The sequence below is a fragment of the Cydia amplana genome, chromosome 3 (assembly GCF_948474715.1).
Source record: "Cydia amplana chromosome 3, ilCydAmpl1.1, whole genome shotgun sequence".
Lineage (NCBI taxonomy): Eukaryota > Metazoa > Arthropoda > Insecta > Lepidoptera > Tortricidae > Cydia > Cydia amplana.
Window position 1 is genome coordinate 4,787,072 of NC_086071.1, and position 21,265 is coordinate 4,808,336.

Below are 21,265 nucleotides of genomic sequence, written 5' to 3' on the forward strand. Positions count from 1 at the left end.
CCTTGTAACACAAACTACTATTGTAGCATGAGGGCCCAATGCGCCTATGCCAAGCATGCTTCAAACGTTGGACTTTAGCCGACTTTGCATCTTGTCTGTCTCATTCTAAGGCCTGAGGGCATGCGCCCGGCATAAAAGCACGCGTATCGCTATCGCGCTCGAAGCGTCGGGTCGGGTATTTGATGCTGACTGTATGTAACCATAGAGAAAAAAATACATAGATTGCTCACTCCATACATCAGTTTTGGTACCAAAAAGACTATTATTTTCATAGTCGAGTAGCGGAATTATCAGTACCTGTACTTGACAGTATATGTAGCACCGACCGGAAAGTCTTATGCTCAACAACATAAGACTCGTCGACTATGAAAACTTTTAGGTACCAAAACTGATGTATGGAGTGAGCACTCTTGCCTTACTATATTTCTCTATGACGTAACATATATTTATGGTCTGTTTATGTCCAACAAATCACCTTGTATGTTTCAGTTTGTTCGAAACGATGCAGACTCTGTTCTGGGCGGCGTTCGGTCTCGTGGACCTGGACTCGTTCGAGCTGGACGGCATCAAGATCTTCACGCGCTTCTGGGGCATGCTGATGTTCGGCACGTACGCCGTCATCAACGTCATCGTGCTGCTCAACTTGCTTATTGCTATGATGAATCACTCGTACCAGCTCATCTCCGTGAGTGTTTTCTTTTAATACTTTATTTAAGTCACAGTAACCCGTATTGGAATGGGAATCAAGATCTCTCCCTGGCGACGTCTCTAAGCCTAATACCAAGACACGACCTGCTGGCTTTGAGGAACCCCGACGCGTCTGGTGCATGCTGAATCGAATAAGGACGGGAGTTGGAAACTGTGCTTATTTATGGCACAAATGGAACTGGTGCGAATCACCAGTATGTCGGTGTGGAGCAGCCGAGCAGACCGTACACCACACGGTATTTGACTGTCCTCTAACCAAATACCAAAGGCAAGTTGAAGATTTGACCACCTTAACCATAGAAGCGGTACAGTACTTAAAAACTGTAAATCTCTGAAGTAGAGTAACACAAAAAGCCATAGGAAAAAAAAATCACTAACCCGTTGCCAAAAACACGAGCTCTTCCGAACTTGTTTTAGGGAAAAAAATATGTGACAAGTTTTTCTTTGATTCCATTTTAATTTTTCGTATACTTAACCGTTTCGGTGCGGATGGCACAACAGGCGTGTCATCAATGTTTTTAACTTGTGGCTTATGACAGTTATGACACGATAGGCGTGCCATCATATTCTATGGCGTAAGGCACACCTGTCGTGTTATTTATTTATATATTTATTTATAAGGAGATCCAACAGCTAACTAAATGACAATGGAATCTTAAATAGATATATAGAGCCAATTACAGGAACTCACAAATAGATATGTAATAAAAACATATACTTAAGTAACACGCATCACATACACACACACACACACACACACATTGCATACATGAAAGAGATAAGACTCAATCCAAAACTAAACAGAACTAACAACATTCACTTACATAAACCAAACCTACTACCGGTGACAGGACGACACCAATAGTGTAAAAATTAAGAACAAAATAAGGATTGGAATTGGATACTACATATACAAAGCACTTACGAGATAAATACAAAATGCCTAATTGAAACACATTTCTGTCAAAATGTAGGTGGGTAGTTAAATTGGTGGTGGATAGGTCCTCTGGTGCAGCGATCGGATACCGGTATTTTTTGTATGGGAACGGAAACGGTATTTTTTCGTTCTTTGCTAATTACTTTATTTCTAATTGAGCAATCTAATAATACGAGGTCGTAACCTAAAAACATAACTGAGTCCTACATTTCGAATATAAAATAATTCGAAAAATATGGCTATTTCTAAGTTTTTGCAAAAAACCGGTTCCGATCCCTGCTCTGGTGGTCACTTCGAGGGATATCGCTTCCTAGAATGTGTGTAATAATGTGTAAAATGTATGTGTGACGGTTGCAGGAGCGCGCGGACGTGGAGTGGAAGTTCGCGCGCAGCAAGCTGTGGATCAGCTACTTCGAGGAGGGCGGCACGGTGCCGCCGCCCTTCAACGTGATGCCGTCGCCCAAGTCGCTGCTGTACGCGTGGCGCTGGCTGCAGCGCCGCATGTGCGGGCACGCGCGCGCCAAGCGCGAGCACATGCGGACCATCAGGGTGAGCCCGTGGGACCGTGACACCGTGCGCTGCGTTTTTAGGGTTCCGTACCCAAAGGGTAAAAACGGGACCCTATTACTAAGACTCCGCTGTCTGTCCGTCCGTCCGTCCGTCCGTCCGTCCGTCTGTCACCAGGCTGTATCTCGCGAACCAAGTCGCTGCTGTACGCGTGGCGCTGGCTGCAGCGCCGCATGTGCGGACACGCGCGCGCCAAGCGCGAGCACATGCGGACCATCAGGGTGAGCCCGTGGGACCGTGACACCGTGCGCTGCGTTTTTAGGGTTCCGTACCCAAAGGGTAAAAACGGGACCCTATTACTAAGACTCCGCTGTCTGTCCGTCCGTCCGTCCGTCCGTCCGTCCGTCCGTCTGTCACCAGGCTGTATCTCGCGAACCAAGTCGCTGCTGTACGCGTGGCGCTGGCTGCAGCGCCGCATGTGCGGACACGCGCGCGCCAAGCGCGAGCACATGCGGACCATCAGGGTGAGCCCGTGGGACCGTGACACCGTGCGCTGCGTTTTTAGGGTTCCGTACCCAAAGGGTAAAAACGGGACCCTATTACTAAGACTCCGCTGTCTGTCCGTCCGTCCGTCCGTCCGTCCGTCCGTCTGTCACCAGGCTGTATCTCGCGAACCAAGTCGCTGCTGTACGCGTGGCGCTGGCTGCAGCGCCGCATGTGCGGACACGCGCGCGCCAAGCGCGAGCACATGCGGACCATCAGGGTGAGCCCGTGGGACCGTGACACCGTGCGCTGCGTTTTTAGGGTTCCGTACCCAAAGGGTAAAAACGGGACCCTATTACTAAGACTCCGCTGTCTGTCCGTCCGTCCGTCCGTCCGTCCGTCCGTCCGTCTGTCACCAGGCTGTATCTCGCGAACCAAGTCGCTGCTGTACGCGTGGCGCTGGCTGCAGCGCCGCATGTGCGGACACGCGCGCGCCAAGCGCGAGCACATGCGGACCATCAGGGTGAGCCCGTGGGACCGTGACACCGTGCGCTGCGTTTTTAGGGTTCCGTACCCAAAGGGTAAAAACGGGACCCTATTACTAAGACTCCGCTGTCTGTCCGTCCGTCCGTCTGTCACCAGGCTGTATCTCGCGAACCAAGTCGCTGCTGTACGCGTGGCGCTGGCTGCAGCGCCGCATGTGCGGGCACGCGCGCGCCAAGCGCGAGCACATGCGGACCATCAGGGTGAGCCCGTGGGACCGTGACACCGTGCGCTGCGTTTTTAGGGTTCCGTACCCAGAGGGTAAAAACGGGACCCTATTACTAAGACTCCGCTGTCTGTCCGTCCGTCCGTCCGTCCGTCCGTCCGTCTGTCACCAGGCTGTATCTCGCGAACCAAGTCGCTGCTGTACGCGTGGCGCTGGCTGCAGCGCCGCATGTGCGGACACGCGCGCGCCAAGCGCGAGCACATGCGGACCATCAGGGTGAGCCCGTGGGACCGTGACACCGTGCGCTGCGTTTTTAGGGTTCCGTACCCAAAGGGTAAAAACGGGACCCTATTACTAAGACTCCGCTGTCTGTCCGTCCGTCCGTCCGTCCGTCCGTCCGTCCGTCCGTCTGTCACCAGGCTGTATCTCGCGAACCAAGTCGCTGCTGTACGCGTGGCGCTGGCTGCAGCGCCGCATGTGCGGACACGCGCGCGCCAAGCGCGAGCACATGCGGACCATCAGGGTGAGCCCGTGGGACCGTGACACCGTGCGCTGCGTTTTTAGGGTTCCGTACCCAAAGGGTAAAAACGGGACCCTATTACTAAGACTCCGCTGTCTGTCCGTCCGTCCGTCCGTCCGTCCGTCCGTCCGTCTGTCACCAGGCTGTATCTCGCGAACCAAGTCGCTGCTGTACGCGTGGCGCTGGCTGCAGCGCCGCATGTGCGGACACGCGCGCGCCAAGCGCGAGCACATGCGGACCATCAGGGTGAGCCCGTGGGACCGTGATAGCCAATTTAGACTCTCGCGCGAGCCACGAGACGAGACGCGAGACGCGAGTCCACCGCTTACACTCGCGTTGAAATATTAAATGAAATGAAATATATTTATTTGTAAAGAAATGGGTATACATAAATGATCTTATTCTATAGTCAGTGTCTCCATTTTCAGCCTATTACAGACATACAAATTAAATAACCTTACAACTATATTTACAGAACTTATTATATCTATATTTACATTATTGCTTCATTGCGAAATGGCAAAGTGTTCCGAATTCGGCTTGTCATTCGGTTATAAACCTTATGCCGTGCCGTTGGTGTTTAAATTATATTAGCTCGACGAGCTTGCGAGTCACGAGCCCACCGCTTACACTCGCGTCTCGTGGCGCGGCTCGCGGCTCGTCTCGTGGCTCGCGCGAGAGTTTAAATCGGCTATGACACCGTGCGCTGCGTTTTTAGGGTTCCGTACCCAAAGGGTAAAAACGGGACCCTATTACTAAGACTCCGCTGTCCGTCCGTCCGTCCGTCTGTCACCAGGCTGTATCTCGCGAACCGTGATAGCTAGACAGTTGAAATTTTCACAGATGATGTATTTCTGTTGCCGCTGTAACAACAAATACTAAACACAAAATAAAATAAAGATTTAAGTGGGGCTCCCATACAACAAACGTGATCTTTGACCGAAGTTAAGCAACGTCGGGCGGGGTCAGTACTTGGATGGGTGACCGTTTTTTTGCTTGTTTTGCTCTATTTTTTGTTGATGGTGCGGTCCCCTCCGTGCGCGAGTCCGACTCGCACTTGGCCGGTTTTTTACTAGCCAATACCCACTCCCACTGCTAGGCAAAAGCCTCCCCTCTTTCCCGCCACTCGGCTCTGTACAATGCACACTCCCGCCACTCCACACACAATGTACCGAAGTTGGCCATCTCCGTTTAAGTCTTCCTCTGCCCCGAGATCTATCATGTGGGATCCAGTCCGTGGCTAATTTGGCCCAGCGTTCTGGGTGCATTCGGCAGATGTGCCCTGTGCGCTGCGTATTACCAAACATTTTTTCATTTTTTACTTTGCTAAATACGAGTTTATTGCCTGCCAAGTCAGAGTTGAGAGCCATCAGCTATTTTATGTCCCGAGTTGACAAATTTGTTGTTTATTATTTTCAGAGAAAAGCAAAGCAAGCCAACGAACGCGATTTCCGTTACCAGGTGAGCTTGAAATATATAAAAAATAAAGTAAATTGAGTATCACACTTTTGAATGCATGCAAATGAGTTTAATGTATTAAGATGAATGTAGTAAAGTCTTAGCTGCAAATCATTTGCAAATCGAATAATTTGGTTCTAATTTAGGCGTCATAGCATTATTACCTATGAGCGCAGGCGGCCTAGCGGCTAGCGTTGCAAAATGTCGTTTGGTATATATTTACCAGATGCACTTCGGTGAAGGAAAGTGTTGTGAGGAAACTGTTTTATATCAATAAGGCATACCTTAGTATCTCCTCTTGGTTAAATGGAAGGTCGTTTTTGTAAAAAAATATATATGCCACGGCCAGGGGCGTATTTTGAGATTTGGCGCCCCGGGCCAATACGTTTCGCCGCCCCAGAAGTCAAGGAAGAAAAACAAAATGCAATCCGCTAGGGGCGGCATAAGGCGCCCCTAGCGGATTGCATGCCTGGATGGCCCTAGGGTAAATACGCCTCTGGCCACAGCCAACAGGCAACTTAGGGGCAAGCAGGTAACTTTAGTTCACAACTTACAACTATATTGTCCAAATTCAAGTTTAAACACACCTAAATATTTTACACATTTTTGAAATTATGTTGAGTAACGTGATATCTATAGAACCTACTATAGTAGGTACCTATATAAACGCTCGTAAATAAATGTAACGAGTCTTAATTCCAATAAGCTCGTCCATTATCAACGTTCAAAATTGAACCATAGTTAACTTGAAAATACGGTGTACTTAACCTTTTGGACGCCAATGACCGATATATTCGCACCGTAGGTTCAACGCCAAAGACCGATTAATCGGTCACAGACCACAGAGCCACATAGACCTACGTGCATATGCATAAAGTTCAATTTCAGTTTTGACACTTCGGTGACGTGGCGTCAGCTTTTGTGTTTGACACGGCGTCGTAAAGGTTAATATGGAAATGAGAAGGAGGCGTCCTCAAGGATGTTTGTACAGGGTGGCCAACTTAGAGGTATACAACTTTTTTTTGCCGCCATTTTATTTTGGCGGTAAATATGACAGTTATTGCATGAAAATTAGTTTGTGTAGATACGGCAAATTTATTATGGAGTGTTTTACGACGGAACAACGTGTTTAATCATTAAAAACAATAGAAACATTAAAAATAACGTGTCCCGGTCGATTAATTTCGAGAAACGGTGACACTGACTGGCCCCCAAGATCGCCTGATTTAACAGCTCCTGACTTTTTTCTGTGGGGCTATCTAAAGGGACGTGTCTATGCTAATAGGCCAACGAACCTTCAGCAATTAAAACAAAATATTCGAAACACTGTCGCTGAGATAACGCCAGAAATGTGTGAAAAAGTGATGAAAAACGCGATGAAAAGGGTTCGCATCTGCCATGCTGCTAGAGGTGGACATTTGTCTGACATTATTTTCCATGTGTAATTGCTGACCCTACATATTATATTTAACAAGGAATACTTAATATTTTTTATGTTTTATAGAATAAAATTTCAAAAATAAAGTGTATACCTCTTATTTGGCCACCCTGTACTTGCAGGCGATAATGCGTAACCTGGTGCGTCGCTACGTGACCGTGCAGCAGCGGCGCGCCGAGTGCGGCGGCGTCACCGAGGACGACGTCAACGAGATCAAGCAGGACGTGTCCGCGTTCCGCTGCGAGCTCGTCGAGATCCTGCGCAACTCCGGCATGAACACGTCCACCGCCAATGCGGGTGCGCCCGGTAAACAACTAACGTGGATTGTGCACCAGGAACGAGTCGCACGCTTCAACACAATTTGCACGTCTCTGACCAGGGATCGGATACCGGTATTTTTTGTATGGGAACGGAAACGGTATTTTTTCGTTCTTTGCTAATTACTTCATTTCTGATTGGGGAATCTAATAATACGAAGTCGTAACCTAAAAACACAACTGAGTGCTACATTTCGAGTATAAAATAATTCGAAAAATATGGTTATTTCTATGTTTTTGCAAAAAACCGGTTCCGATCCCTGTCTCTGACATCGACCTCGTGGCTTATAACAAATTAGCTTTTGTCCGCAACTTCGTCTGCGTTGAATTTGCACCTATTTTAACACATTGACTACCAGACAAAAAACGGCGCACTACCCCAGAAACCGGTCCTCTATAGCTGTGTATAAAACAACCCGCCCAGCGGGTTGTCCGGCATCTGAGCAAAGTTCACTAGCGCCCACCAGGCGGGTTCTCGGTAGTCAAAGTGTTAATATTATTTCGGCAGTAATAACTATCCTATATGTCCTTTCCCGGGACTCAATTGACATACGAAATTTCATCTAAATCGTTTCAGCGGTTTGTGTCAATAGTGATAGCTATTTGGATAGCTCATCTTGCGTACTAGTTAAATACTTAAATGCGTAGAAAAGCATTTCGGACCTGTCCTTCGTTCAGGCGGTCGTGAAGTGTTCGCACTGTCATCACGTCTCTCGAGGCACACCGCAACTCAAAATACGCCGACGCACCGTAAACGCCGTGACGCGTCTCCCGAGTCCTGAGATTTTAACCGCCGATCGATGTCATCGCGTCGATAAACGCGCTGCAATAATTTATTGCGATTTCGAGTTTGCGGTGCGGCAGAGTATTTCGTCGGCGGTCGTCCACACCGCTGACGAAATGCTCCTCAACATTACGGACGCTCGGCATGCGCAGGCGGCGGCGGCGGCAAGAAGAACCGGCAGAAGGAGCGGCGGCTGATGAAGGGGTTCAACATCACGGCGCCGGGCGGGTCGCTGGCGCCCGTGGACGAGTTCCTGGCGTCGCTGCACCACGAGCACGGGCCGCACTCGCAGCTGTCGCAGCTGCTGGGCGGGCGGCCGCTGCTGCGCGCCAGCCAGTCCAGCCTGAGCGACGCGCCGGCGCCGGCGCCCGGGCGCCGCAAGCCGCACAAGCGCCGCTGGGGCACCATCATCCAGGCCGCCCGCGCCGCCAGCGTCTCGCGCCTCATCGGCCGCTCCCGCTCCGAGGACTCCGTCTGCGACCACAACCGACACTCGCCCAGGTACCTACCTTATCTACCCTACCTACCAGTGGCGGCGCGTCCATAAAAGCCGATTCCCACCGGCTTGCCTGTTTTTAGACGTTTGAGCAGAGTTGTAAAGGAAATATGTAAGCCAAATTAGCCCCGGCTTGCCTATGGATATGTTTGACGCGCCGCCACTGCTACCTACCGAACATTAACGTTATATTTTTCCTTTAAACTATTTTTTGATAAAAAAATTTAAAGGATCACTTTAAATGCGAAATTGAGCCAAATGAATTCCAAATTGGTTTTTCAATTTACAGACCTTACCTAGTTAAAAAGATAATCATTATTAACGGATGTCGTTCTGCAAATATGTTCCTCTGTGCAGTCCGTTCGGTTCTGACGAAAGTTTGTTGTCTCGTCTGAAACGCTGTACGTGTACCTGCTAGGTCGCAATGTGAAATCTGACCTGGAATTGCTTTTTCTCAAAAATGGACGGCAAAGTCGACGTTGCCGGTTAAAAAATAGGTCGCGAAGTGCGTAGTTTATGGTCATTCAAAAAATTAAAAAGTTAAAAACATTGCAGTCTCGATTTCGGGACTGCAATGTTGCATACAAATTCCATTATTTAACGAGTTCCAAACTTTTTAAAACTTTAAATGGCCATATCAAATGAAGGCATAGGTCCATTAAACAGCCAAACAGATGATCAGCACTTATTATTATAATGTTGGTACCGCGACTATTTAGGTGTCTCAAATAGCTTGGCGTATTTTCAGCAGAAAAATACACTTTTTTTTTAAAGGCGGCAAGCAAAACTTTTTAATGGTTTTACTTTATTCTGTGAAAATTAGAACGTTGCTTCTGTAAAATATTTCTATTTCTTGCACCATTTTTGAGAAAAGCACTATATATGACTCGGCTGGAAGGCTACTTGCTGGCTTCGGATTCAATTAAACGGACTCCCAAGGTCGTCTGTTTAAAATGAATCCTCAGCCAGCAAGTAGCTACTTCCGAACCTCGACAATAATGTACTATTATTACCAATACATTGTGATTATCAAGTTGGTGGTGAATCTAACACACACACACACTACATGCGATATTTAGCAGCTAAAAGGGTGAACCGACTGCTGCGCATGACACGCATGTCGCATAGGTCTCATAAGCATGATGCTTAATGATGTACCATCGCCTAGAATATTCTCCATAAACTTGTAGTACATACTCGTAGGACGTAGGTCACTAATGCTATTAGTGACTCACTAACAAGAGTGGTGCTTGGTAAACGGAATACCTAGAGATAGGTACCAGTTCACTTCTGCCCCTATGCTGACTGTCTTAATAATGGATGCATGTCTTATTTTTATCGTATACTTATGTACAAATTTGGTACCTACTAGAATATTATTTCACGGCTTACTTTAACTTAACAGCTTTTCAACACTGAATTTTTTTGTTTATACTTTCTTATATATATGTATACCTATCATTGTTTAGAGACTCCATAGAGCATTTAGACTAGCTAGAGTACCGTTTCAATAATAAATAGTTGAATAACAGAATTAGTTTAGTTTAGCAGAAGCACATTTAGTATTTTTATGTTTAATCGTCTAGTATCTACCCTACTTTAGCTCTGTTTTCCTAGGATAGCGATGCTGTCATATAGCGGCCGTCACCATACAAATTATACGGTTAAATATATGGATGGTGTAGTATTTTGAAAAGCTTTGGTTTCCTCCGAAAGCGGTGCCGTCATATAGCGGCCGTCACCATACATATTATACGGTTAAATATGGATGGTGTAGTATTTTGTAAAGATTTGGTTTCCTCCGAAAGCGGTGCCGTCATATAGCGGCCGTCTCCATACAAATACTACGACATCCATATTTAAACGTATTATTTAGTATGGAGACGGCCGCTATATGACGGCACCGCTATCCTAGGAAAACCGATCTTAAGAAGACGACCGCTATATGACGGCACCGCTATTCTAGGAAGAGCTTTACTAGAGTAGGTTTTATATTTCTTGCAACTAACAAATTCACGTTTAACTCTTTCGTGTCCGTACCTATAATATAACGTAGATACTAGTCGTTTTTTGAAGAAGTTACGGAAAGAGTCAAACGCCTTTTCATACTGGTGTCTGGTGTTTATGATCGGTTCTTAGCTTCAAAATGTGGTCCCTCCAGTAGCAACCAATGAAACAGCCATAGGGGTCGTCCAGAAATCATGTGATCATATTTGGCTAATTTTTGACCCACCCCTCCCCCTTGGTGATATTTAGTGATTTTAACGCAACCCCCTCCCCCCTACCACACAAGATCACGTGATAATTATGATGCGGGTACTCTTAGACGCTAAGCAAGTCTAAAGTCGTTTCTTCTGTTCAAGATGCTATTTCTCAAAAACAGGCATCGTAAAATATCTGGGTGACCGAGCTTCGCTCGGAAAACATATAAAAACTCGAAAATGCGCGTTTTCCCAGAGATAAGACCTAGCTAGATCGATTTTTCGCCCCCAAAAACCCCCATATAGTAAATTTCATCGAAATCGTTAGAGCCGTTTCCGAGATCCCCGAAATATATACATATATATATATATATAAATAAATAAATAAACAAGAATTGCTCGTTTAAAGGTATTAGATAAAATAGTGCGGATTATATTTGATGTAATTAATTTTTTGAGTAAAATTGTTATTTTTGGCTTTCCCGCTTTGAACAAAAAAATTACATGTGATATCTTCTCTGACCAGCCCCCCCCCCCTCATCGTGATCATTCATGATATTTTCCTTACCCCACCCCCCCTCTAACCGATCACATGATCACGACTACAATGTAGGTAGATTTTTATTGGTACAAAATAATTGAATACTCGGTCACAAAATAAATTGCCTAATACAGTGCATTTTTTTGCGACTTATATACCTAGTTTGTCAATAGTTTCGTACCAATCATGGTAACCAAGCATGCCTTAAACCGGTCAAAAACGCCAGAACAAAACTAACAATATTGCACTGATGCATGCTAACTCGTGTGACTGGTCTTTCCAGCGTGGGTTGGTAAGTTGTGTGTGGTTGCAGTGGCAGCGAGCGATCGGAGTCGGGCAGCGACTCGCAGCGCAGCGAGCGGCGCGCGGGCGGCCCGCTGCACCCGCTCACCGCCCTGGCCGCGCTCAAGCGGAAACGGAAGAAGTTCTCCGACTCGCGGCGGCAAGCGGAGGAACGGGTGAGGATGCGTGTTTATTTCTAATTGAATAATCTCTCTGTGTTTTAATAGTGCGGCCACAATATGTTAACTCTTATTTTTGGGTTGATTTCTGTTTGAGAATTTTGCACTTGTATTTTATTGAAAATATTAACTTTTTGGACGCCAATGACCGATATATACGCACCGCAGGTCCAACGCCAAAGACGTATTAATCGGTCATAGACCACATTGACATTTCGGTGACGTGGCGTCTGAGAGACAGCTTTTGCGTTTGACACGGCGTCGAAAAGGTTAATAATCCTAATGTTGTATTGAAATTGGGCCATTTTTTAGAATCATATTAACATACTTATACATCATCATCATCTTCCTCGCGTTTGTCCCGGCATTTTGCCACGGCTCATGGGAGCCTGGGGTCCGCTTGGCAACTAATCCCAGTAATTGGCGTGGGCACTAGTTTTTACGAAAGCGACTGCCATCTGACCTTCCAACCCAGAGGGTAAACTAGGCTCGTATTGGGATTAGTCCGGTTTCCTCACGATGTTTTCCTTCACCGAAAAGCGACTGGTAAATATCAAATGATATTTCGTACATAAGTTCCGAAAAACTCATCGGTACGAGCCAGGGTTCGAACCCGCGACCTCCGGATTGCAAGTCGCACGCTCTTACCGCTAGGCCACCAGCGTTTGTAACATAGGTACTTACATATGTTTCTTTTTAACCATTATTTTTATGATTATTTTTTTATGTCATCAGTCCAATTTGTACTATTTATAATCTGTGTTTGAACCTCATCGTCACCGTGTGTCGTCACCGTCAGGATCGCCCGGCGGCGGAGGCGCTGCAGCGCGCGAGCTCGGTGCCGGCGCGCGCGCCGCCCACGCCGCCGCCGCCGCGCGCGCCGCCGCCGCCCGCCGCCGCCGCGCCCAACACGCCCGGCCGCGGCGGCTCCAGGGAGCCGCTGCTCGCCAGCCTCGACGACGACGCCAATAAGGTACCTTCTGCCTCTTATACCCAATTATATGCTTCCGTCACATTGGGTACATACATGGGGACCGAGCGCTAACGTTGGACCGCGGAAATACTCTACGATTACGTGAATGAGGCCGCCGACGATGCATCTTTGAAAACGACTATAATATATCGGAATCGTGCTTCTCCCTTCCGCACTCGCACGCCCTTATGCAATAGTGATGCGAGTCATATTACGCATAAAAGGTACGGTAGGTACTTAACTTTTATTGACTCGCCCCTTGGTGCTCCGGCAAGTATAATACTGAAATCCTCAGGTCCCTAAGCGTGCATTGATTCCGAAGAAAATTGGTCATCCCTGCAACCGTTTTTGTGTTCCACAGCAGGAGCAGCAGTGCGGCTGCGCCGAGCAAGCGGGCCGCACGCCGCGGCCGAGCGGCGGCGGCGGCGGCGCGCCGTGCGGCCGCTGTGCCGCGCTCGCCAAACTGGCCGGCGTCACGCCGCTGCACGGACACGCGCCGCACCACTCCGCCGGCTGGCTCTAACGACACATAGTCCAGGAGTCGGATCCGGCCCGGGCCAAAGAACATATAAACGATCCGGCCTGCGAAAAGTAAGCCAGAAGCCTGGCCCTCGGGTCAAATTGGAGACCCCTGACCTAAATCGTCTGCGGGCTCACTGTGAACTTGTGACGGCGTTCATGTTATCCTAAGTGGGGCGAATTTGAGACGTCGCGCGAAACATTGCGTGTTATCCTAGGCGAAATAGTCTCGTCTTGAAGAAGTCATAGTTCTGATTTAGATCAGGAAACTAAGGTGGCTGTCTGCGAATAGCGATCGACTATTCTTCGTGCAGACCTGCGTGTGAATATAGATCCCGTTTGATATTAATTGCCGATGAAGGCTGGATATTTACGCTGCCAGTGAGTAGGTACTGAGCGCCCTTTATTTCATGCGAAACCCTCACAAAGAAAAAGTCATTCATTGCTACTCGCTGATCGCCGCTATTTATTAAGATACGCTTAAGGCCTTAAAGTAAATCTATATAATACCATGACATTATTAAAACGCATTAAAGAAAATTCCCTAGAAGGGTCGAAGGAAAAAGGATCAGGTCATTTTATAAAATTACAATACATTAGTTACCTACTTAAGACATAATTTAATTTGTACGTTATTTATGCATACATTGAAAGAGCAAATGCGTCACGTAGTGGCGAGACTAAGAAATAACATAATAAAAGTAACAGGATTTTTGAATATGTAACTTGGCACAGCTCTACCCGCCTAGTGGGCGGGCGGCGTAAAGATCGGTTTTCCTAGGATAGCGGTGCCGTCATATAGCGGCCGTCTCCATACTAAATAATACGGCTAAATATGGATGTCGTAGTATTTGTATGGAGACGGCCGCTATATGACGGCACCGCTATCGGAGGAAACCAAAGCTTAACTCTGAACTGATCGTTATGTGGATGTCGTAGTATTTGTATGGAGACGGCCGCTATATGACGGCACCGCTATCGGAGGAAACCAAAGCTTAACTCTGAACTGATCGTTATGTGGCCCCACGAAACCGCCTAGCGGACGCCTATAGGTACTGCATGGTGTTTGGGAGTAGGTATCTACTGTTTAATTTTTTACCTAATGGCAGTGAATGAGCTAAGATGTTTATAGACAACTATACTCTGGCAAGCCAACTTTGTCAATAGAAAAAGCGCGAAATTATAAATTTGTGTCAGAGATCGATCCTTCAAAAATCAGTTTCCAAATTTGCGGAAAAAGCAGGTTTTTCTACTGAGAAAGCTGGCTTGTCAGAGTAGGTATAATACCTACTTGCATGCGCGGGATTAAAATTGATATACAAAATCAGACAGTGAAAAGAAAATTATGATAGTTACTCAGTACTTTCTAGTTTTCTACACAAATATAAATAATAAGGCTAATGGTAAACTGTTCGTACTTGTATGTATGTATCTTTGTAACAGCTAGAATTCAATAGTTACTGCTCGCTGGAAAACAGACACATAATGAAACCACAACGATAATAGTACTTAAATAAATAGTGAAAATGACCAATAAGTAATTTTTGATAGTTTTTCTCCACAATCCAGAACGAATACAGCAATATAAGAGGCCTAAATAGAACGAAGTAGATATATCATATCGCACAGACTCATCGTCGGGAATCTGATGTTCAGTAGCCCTTATGAGGGAACAAACTACTATTGAGATCCCGATTGAGACGCTGGAAAGGGGTAGTCATAATTAAATGTAAATAGTTAGTAGATAGCGAAAGTGAATCGAGCTATGCACAGCGGGAATTTCAAAGCAAACTGTTAAATGGACCCAGATAAAATTGAGTGAGTCTGGTCCTACTTCCATTCTCTTCCAGATCTTGGGTCAAAGTTTACTAGTTTGCTTGGTCTCGTGAATTGAGATGACCGTCCATATGGCAGGACTCGTCGTTGTAAGTGTGGGGGTCGCCTCGCGACACGCACAATTCTCATAAGCGTTTAAATTTTACAACATACTCGTAGCCTTAAGTAGGAACCTTCCCTAACTTTAACCATGACAACGTTACCTAATATCAAACACCAATTAGGATAAGTAGGTACAAATGAAATGATAACATAATGAAATAAATATAGTCAACTATTTATTTATACACCTACGGGTCGCAGTTTAAAATAAGTCGATAGTATAAGTTATCAAATACAATGATGTGTTCCAGAAAGTTTTCCAGTAATCATTTATGCTGTTCTGTCGGCGCACACTCACTAATATAAGGTTAATCGAACAAGAATAAGCAGGGATTTTTAAGTGAATGTTTTTCCCATTTTTATGTACTTGTTTACACGCAGGCTAGACACGACGGCTAAGCAAAGCTAGGCTAGGCTAGGCTAAGTAAATGGGTCGAACACCAATGTTGGATGACTATAAATATAAACTATCGCTGTAAGTCTTGATGTGATTAGTTGAATGTTCTGCTGTAGTAGAGTGTCGACAGGGTGGGCTCACGCGGCGCTGAATGAACAGTGTTGTGAATAACGCTTATTTTTAGGCTTAAAGACTCGAGCCCTCAAGACTCGTAAGTCTTGAAGACTCTACTATATTTGAGAATTGTATTTATTTATTTTAGGCGTATGGATGTAAAAAATCGTCTTTGCCGCCTTTGAGGCGTTAAGCCTCGAGAGTCTTAACTTACTTAAGGGTTCGAGTCTTTAAGCCTCGAAATGAGCGTTATTCACAACACTATGAATGAAGCCTCCTGAAAAGTGGGCTTGGTCACGAAAATCATGGCTGTAGTCATTGGCGTAATTCAATACAGTTCTCCCTAAATGTAATGTGACCATTTTTAAAATGTGAAATAATTCAGAACTTCTAAGTTTGACAGTGTACTCGTATTTAATAAGCGCTGTGTAGGGGTACCTAACCCGCTAAACTAAGTCGACACTGAATAGCCAAGACCACACCAGCGCACTTTCATGTTCACCTTGCGTCGTTCTCTAACAGCGATTCATTTCGTGGGCTTGCGTAGAATGCATATTATGGTGATGGTGTCCCTTTCGTTTGCCGAATAAAGGACAGAAATGCATCTCGAATGTTTGAGTGTATCCCGATAACAAGCCGTGTGAATTAGCAATTTGGCACAACACACGCGGTAAAATTATGACTAAAACGATTTGAAATGTGATGAAGCAAGATGTGAAATGTGAAAGTGCACAGGTGTAGACATAATAGTGTTGGTAAGACTTGAGCCTTTCCAGTCCTTTGGGATTTCTCTGTTTATTTTTGTTCTAGTCAAAGCTCGATTCGTTAAAATTATTGCAAAGAATCGAGTTCAATAAATTCCAGACGCGTTGTCTTCATGTAACGTAAACGTCCTAGTGCTCGACACGCTAATGCCTAATAGTTGACACCCTGCTGTCACCTCTATTGCTAATAAATAACGGAGTTGAGTTTAAAAATGGCATGTACTGGGACAGTGACGAACACTAGGTACTTCGTTTTTTAGCATTAGAAAAAAGGTAAAAAAGACAACACAAGATTGTTTACCCTTTATCTAATGCTAAAATAAACGAAGTATAGGACGTCTACCATACAATAATCATGATTCACAAACACAAAAAATATCCTTTACTTTTGTTTAGACAAAACGTTCAATTGGCTTTCTATAGCAATCGAGTCATTTGAGTCACTCTTTAAAATGACTCAAGACGTTGTCGACAAGCGTCGTCTGAAAGCTTAAAAAAGTAAAATTTCTTGAAATGTAGACTTAAAAGTTCTTACCAACTCTAGGCGTAAAACACGGAGAAGTGGTAACCTATCGCAACTTAGAAATATTTTTTTCCCGATATTTCATATCCCAAATTTTCGATTAATTCCCGAACCGCCGGATTCTGGTCCCGGATTCTTGTTTCGCCGGATTTACTTAAGTACGTCACAATCCGACTAACCGAGAATTCGACGAAACAAAGAATCCGGCGAATCGGGAACTAATAAAATTTTCATTTCGAACGCGTATCAAACCGAACGAGTTTTTTTGTTTTTCAAATATCGTAAAATTTTCAGAATTGTCACAAATCTAACCTAACATAATCTATCAGCTTCTACAGATGTCTTTAAAAATTTAGAAAAATATAATTAAAAATTGATTTAAAAAAAACCGCGTTCGTTTCTAATGAAACAATTTCGAAGTAGCGATAGGTTACACAGAGAAGTATGTCACAATGGCACTCGCTTGCTGTGTACCGAAGCACCCGATTTCAGTAGATACCCGTGTAAAGGGGCAATTTTAACGAGTAGGCGATTTTGAAATATTGTATGTTTAAGTGTTTAGATACGTCAGGATGGCAGTCAGTACACGGGCCGATGCTCTGGGCGACAAAACACCAATTAGGTGACATTATGGCTTTTCCATTAACTATGAATCCCTTACTAACAAGTGTGAAAGGGACGAATGCCAATAAGTCAAACATAAGTCTGTGTTGCGATAAACCTCGAAGCTTGTCCTATTAATTCTATCGTGAGGTCTAGAGAGTTAGGGCTCATTTAGACGGCGCGCGAACTCGCATGCGATTTTAGTTCCATTACGGACCATTGAGGTTAGGTACAACAATTCAGCTGACCGATCAAATGACGCAATGTAATGTAACTCGCACCGTCTAAATGAGCCCTTAGAGATAGACTAGATACCTACCTACTTAATGTTTAATTTGTTTGTATTGTGTCTTATTATCCTTATAAGTCTGTGACGTTCCACGGGTCGGGTAGCAGCGCAATAATATTGGAGCGTCGTTAATAACGACGTTAACACCGGCCGCCGTAAGGTACCTTTCCCTGTGGAACGTCACATATTTCCTGAAACTCAGTTTAGCTTGTTAAATGTTAGATAGGCAGAAGTGTTTTCGCAACACAGTTGTCACCTTGTCGCTCAGGGGGCCTAGACAAGTGACATCGTTTATGGAAAATCGAATCGAAAACTCTAAGCCAATCGAAACTTAAGTCATGTATGGAACTCAGCGACGGAATGTATATTGGAGAAGCTCAGTACATTTTTGACTTCGATAAACAGACCATATGGCAGGCACTAATGTGACACATAGGATAGGTATCGATCGCTAAAAGTTATTAGACCGCCGCCGATCCCGGGCTGTAACTTATAAAGTGGTTAAAAGCGATGTGTAATTAACCCTCGAAGACGTCAGCTACCGCTCCGTTGGTGGGTGTGGGTTCACGAGGGTTCAATACACATCGCTCTTAACCACTTTACGCGTTATCGTCCGGAATGCTAACGGTAATAGGATTTTTTCCTTGCCTAGTGGTCTAGATAAATCCCTTCTCCATAAATGAATCCTACTCGCAGGTTTGGCAAAAATAAAATTCTATACGTCAAACCTCTTCCAGTACCTACAGTTGAGTTGCCCGCGGCACAATTCTCGTAAGGTCATTTTTGAGCTCTAGACTTCGTTCTAGTTCGTTGATGGTAACGATGGCATTAATTTTCGGCGCATCTGTCATCTTGATACATATCTATCTATTGGAGTTTTTCGATAAACGATTGTCGGCTTGGCCGCGGCCCCGGGCCAGAGAGCCTACCGCGAACCACGTTCGACGTGTTACCTCCCTGTCACACTTACGTACGAATTTACAAGTGCGACAGAGAGGCAACACGTCGAACGTGGTTCGCGGTAGGCGCTCTGCGGTCACCGCCTCTGCTGTGTACCAAGTCGGTCACGACTGCCGGGAACGTCTATCTAGTGAACCAGAGGCCTTCACGTGTTTAGTTGTTCGCCGCGCAACGCGCCGATACATAATCGATGATATTTTATAAAGAGTTGTTATTTATTTATACATTATATTTGTATATAACGGTGCGAAGTCTAATAAAATAAGCACTATGTATATTGTAGTTTTATTTGTTAGTCCTTACCAGTAGTATAGAAGAAAACTATAACATCCATATAAATCTCTTTTTTTTTGCCGGCGTAGTCCACAATGACGCATATTCTTAATACCTATTTTGAACTTGACTCTCATTTCACATGATGATGATGATTTTGATGGGATATTATAATGCATGTTTACAAAAATTTCACAAATGTTTCCCACTATGATTCGCTTTTAGCTCAACTTTATTTAAAATCTACAATTTCTTGTAGGACTCTGCAACCGACACGCTAGAAAATAAAGGCTGGGAATTATTTAAAAAGCAATGTCATAACAAGTTTCGTTTATTTTTATAATTTAACAACAGCTATAAAATAATTTAAAATATAATATATTTAACTATGTCCGTGGCTTATCATAGGTCTCTTAAATGAAATGTATTCACAGCCACGCTTTGACCGTTGACTAGCGATGTTACGGCAAAAAGTGAGGATGCCATGTCTGTCTTACGGGAAACAGATAATTCTGTTAAAGATAATTAAACTTATTTTGCTGTTCCTAAAAATTGCAGTAATATTACTTCAAATTTATCTAATGCATTGCTGCTATTTTATGAATACTGCATTGTACAAGAGTTACAAATATGGGTGGGACCAGAGACCAGTAAATATCTACTCTACTGTGTTAATGAATTTGAAACAAAATCCGACTTCCCTGTCCGCTCTCATATGCAAAAAACTACATTCAAAGAATAATAAAAGCATTTTAGGTATATTCTTATCTAGTTTTAGATTTTAAAACCTTTTCTAAGGGCTTAAAATGTTTTATAATTGCTATAAATCTACTTTTGTAACTATAATTATGACGGTCAGTCAAGTCCAATTTTACGGTTTCACATTATGAATAGCAGTAGGGTGGCAAATGTCATACTCAAATTGACGTAACATTGACAATTCTCGCGGCGTTGTAGGTATGAGTCACATGAACTGTCAGTCTTTTACCATCCTACCGAAGAATTTACGCCTGTTTCAGTGGTCTAATTTTCATTCAACCGTAGGTAATCTTGTTTTCTGGAGGGTCATAATTGTTATAAATTATACTTAGAAGAAACATTAGGAATGATTTGTATCTACTTAGGATTTTAGTTACATAGATTACGATAATTTGGTATGGAGATTTTATGACAATTCAACTTTGGAAAGGTTTTATGGTAGAAATTATTTTTAGCGGTACGAAAAAATCGTCACTGGGTGTTATCATGATTAGACCCTTTTACACGTTTCACACCATTTCGGTAACCAAGAGTCACATATGTACTTATATACGAATGAATGTTCGTCACAATAAACTTCGACCGGAATTCTTCATCTATTTCATTTTTATTATAAAATTTCTCATCCTAGGTACTAATTAACTAGTTTAATATACCTAATGGTTTTAACATTTGAAATCGGAACATATTTTCCACATCTTATGTTTCGTTCGATTTTAAAACCAAATTATTTGAGCCTAAATTCTTACACTGTTTATTTCAAATACAACTGCCATATTTTCTCGTATGCCGGGCCTTATTAACTAGGAGCCTTTACTTCAATGCAATTGATACCATTGTAAATCGGAACAGAGTAGCACATCTTCCGTTTCTTTAGTTTTACCTTTTTCTACATTTCAAATTCAACTTAAATTTTTCTTGTACGACGACAGAGCCTTAGAGCCTATGGATTTTTTATTTTAAGTGAAAAGACACTTACAAAGTCCCGTTCAAGTCAGTATCAGTGGCGGCCGTCCATAAAAGCCGATTCCCACCGGATTGCCTGTTTTTGGACGTTTGAGCAGAGTTGTAAAGGAAATATGTAAGCCAAATTAGCCCCGGCTTGCCTATGGATATGTTTGACGCGCCGCCACTGGTCAGTATTGGAGTCCCCGGTCACACGGCGAGGTCACAAAACAGATACAGTACAGAAATCAATCTACATACAAAGTGCGCTCGAGCAACGCACACATAGACACTGCTCACGGACACGATATCTCGGACCGGTTGGGACCAGTGCGAGCGCGAGTGCCATCCGCTTGAGACACGCGTCTGTGAGCTTTTTTGTGCAATAATGGAGAAACAAAAAAAAGTTATTATAACTGTTCAGTGGACGGTCGTTTGAATTCAACATAAAACGATGAATTGTCGTTTTTTAAGCTACCAGTGGTTTCAGAGAAGTAAGTATCTGCTTGTATTTCGATGGTTCGTTTTAACGTTAAACAGAAAAGTTAGGTAGGTAGGTACCTATGCACCCCGCCTCGGCTACTACTAGATACGAGTGCCACTATCACGATAGTTTTTTGTGCATAAATCATAGTTGACAACCCTAGA

The 21,265-nt window shown here is 44.3% G+C and overlaps 1 protein-coding gene across 1 annotated transcript in view; it reads left to right on the plus strand.

Annotated features, from left to right (window-relative positions):
• LOC134662391 (transient receptor potential-gamma protein-like) overlaps nt 1-13,110 on the plus strand; it is a 39,289-nt gene extending 26,179 nt beyond the window's left edge. Inside the window, exons 13-20 of the mRNA XM_063518604.1 lie at nt 490-685; nt 2,003-2,194; nt 5,284-5,325; nt 6,883-7,066; nt 8,014-8,362; nt 11,413-11,552; nt 12,349-12,533; nt 12,895-13,110. Coding sequence (XP_063374674.1) covers nt 490-685; nt 2,003-2,194; nt 5,284-5,325; nt 6,883-7,066; nt 8,014-8,362; nt 11,413-11,552; nt 12,349-12,533; nt 12,895-13,056 — 1,450 coding nt within the window. The 3' untranslated portion in view covers nt 13,057-13,110. The remainder of the gene's footprint in view (nt 1-489; nt 686-2,002; nt 2,195-5,283; nt 5,326-6,882; nt 7,067-8,013; nt 8,363-11,412; nt 11,553-12,348; nt 12,534-12,894) is intronic.
• The last annotated feature ends 8,155 nt before the right edge of the window (nt 13,111-21,265 follow it).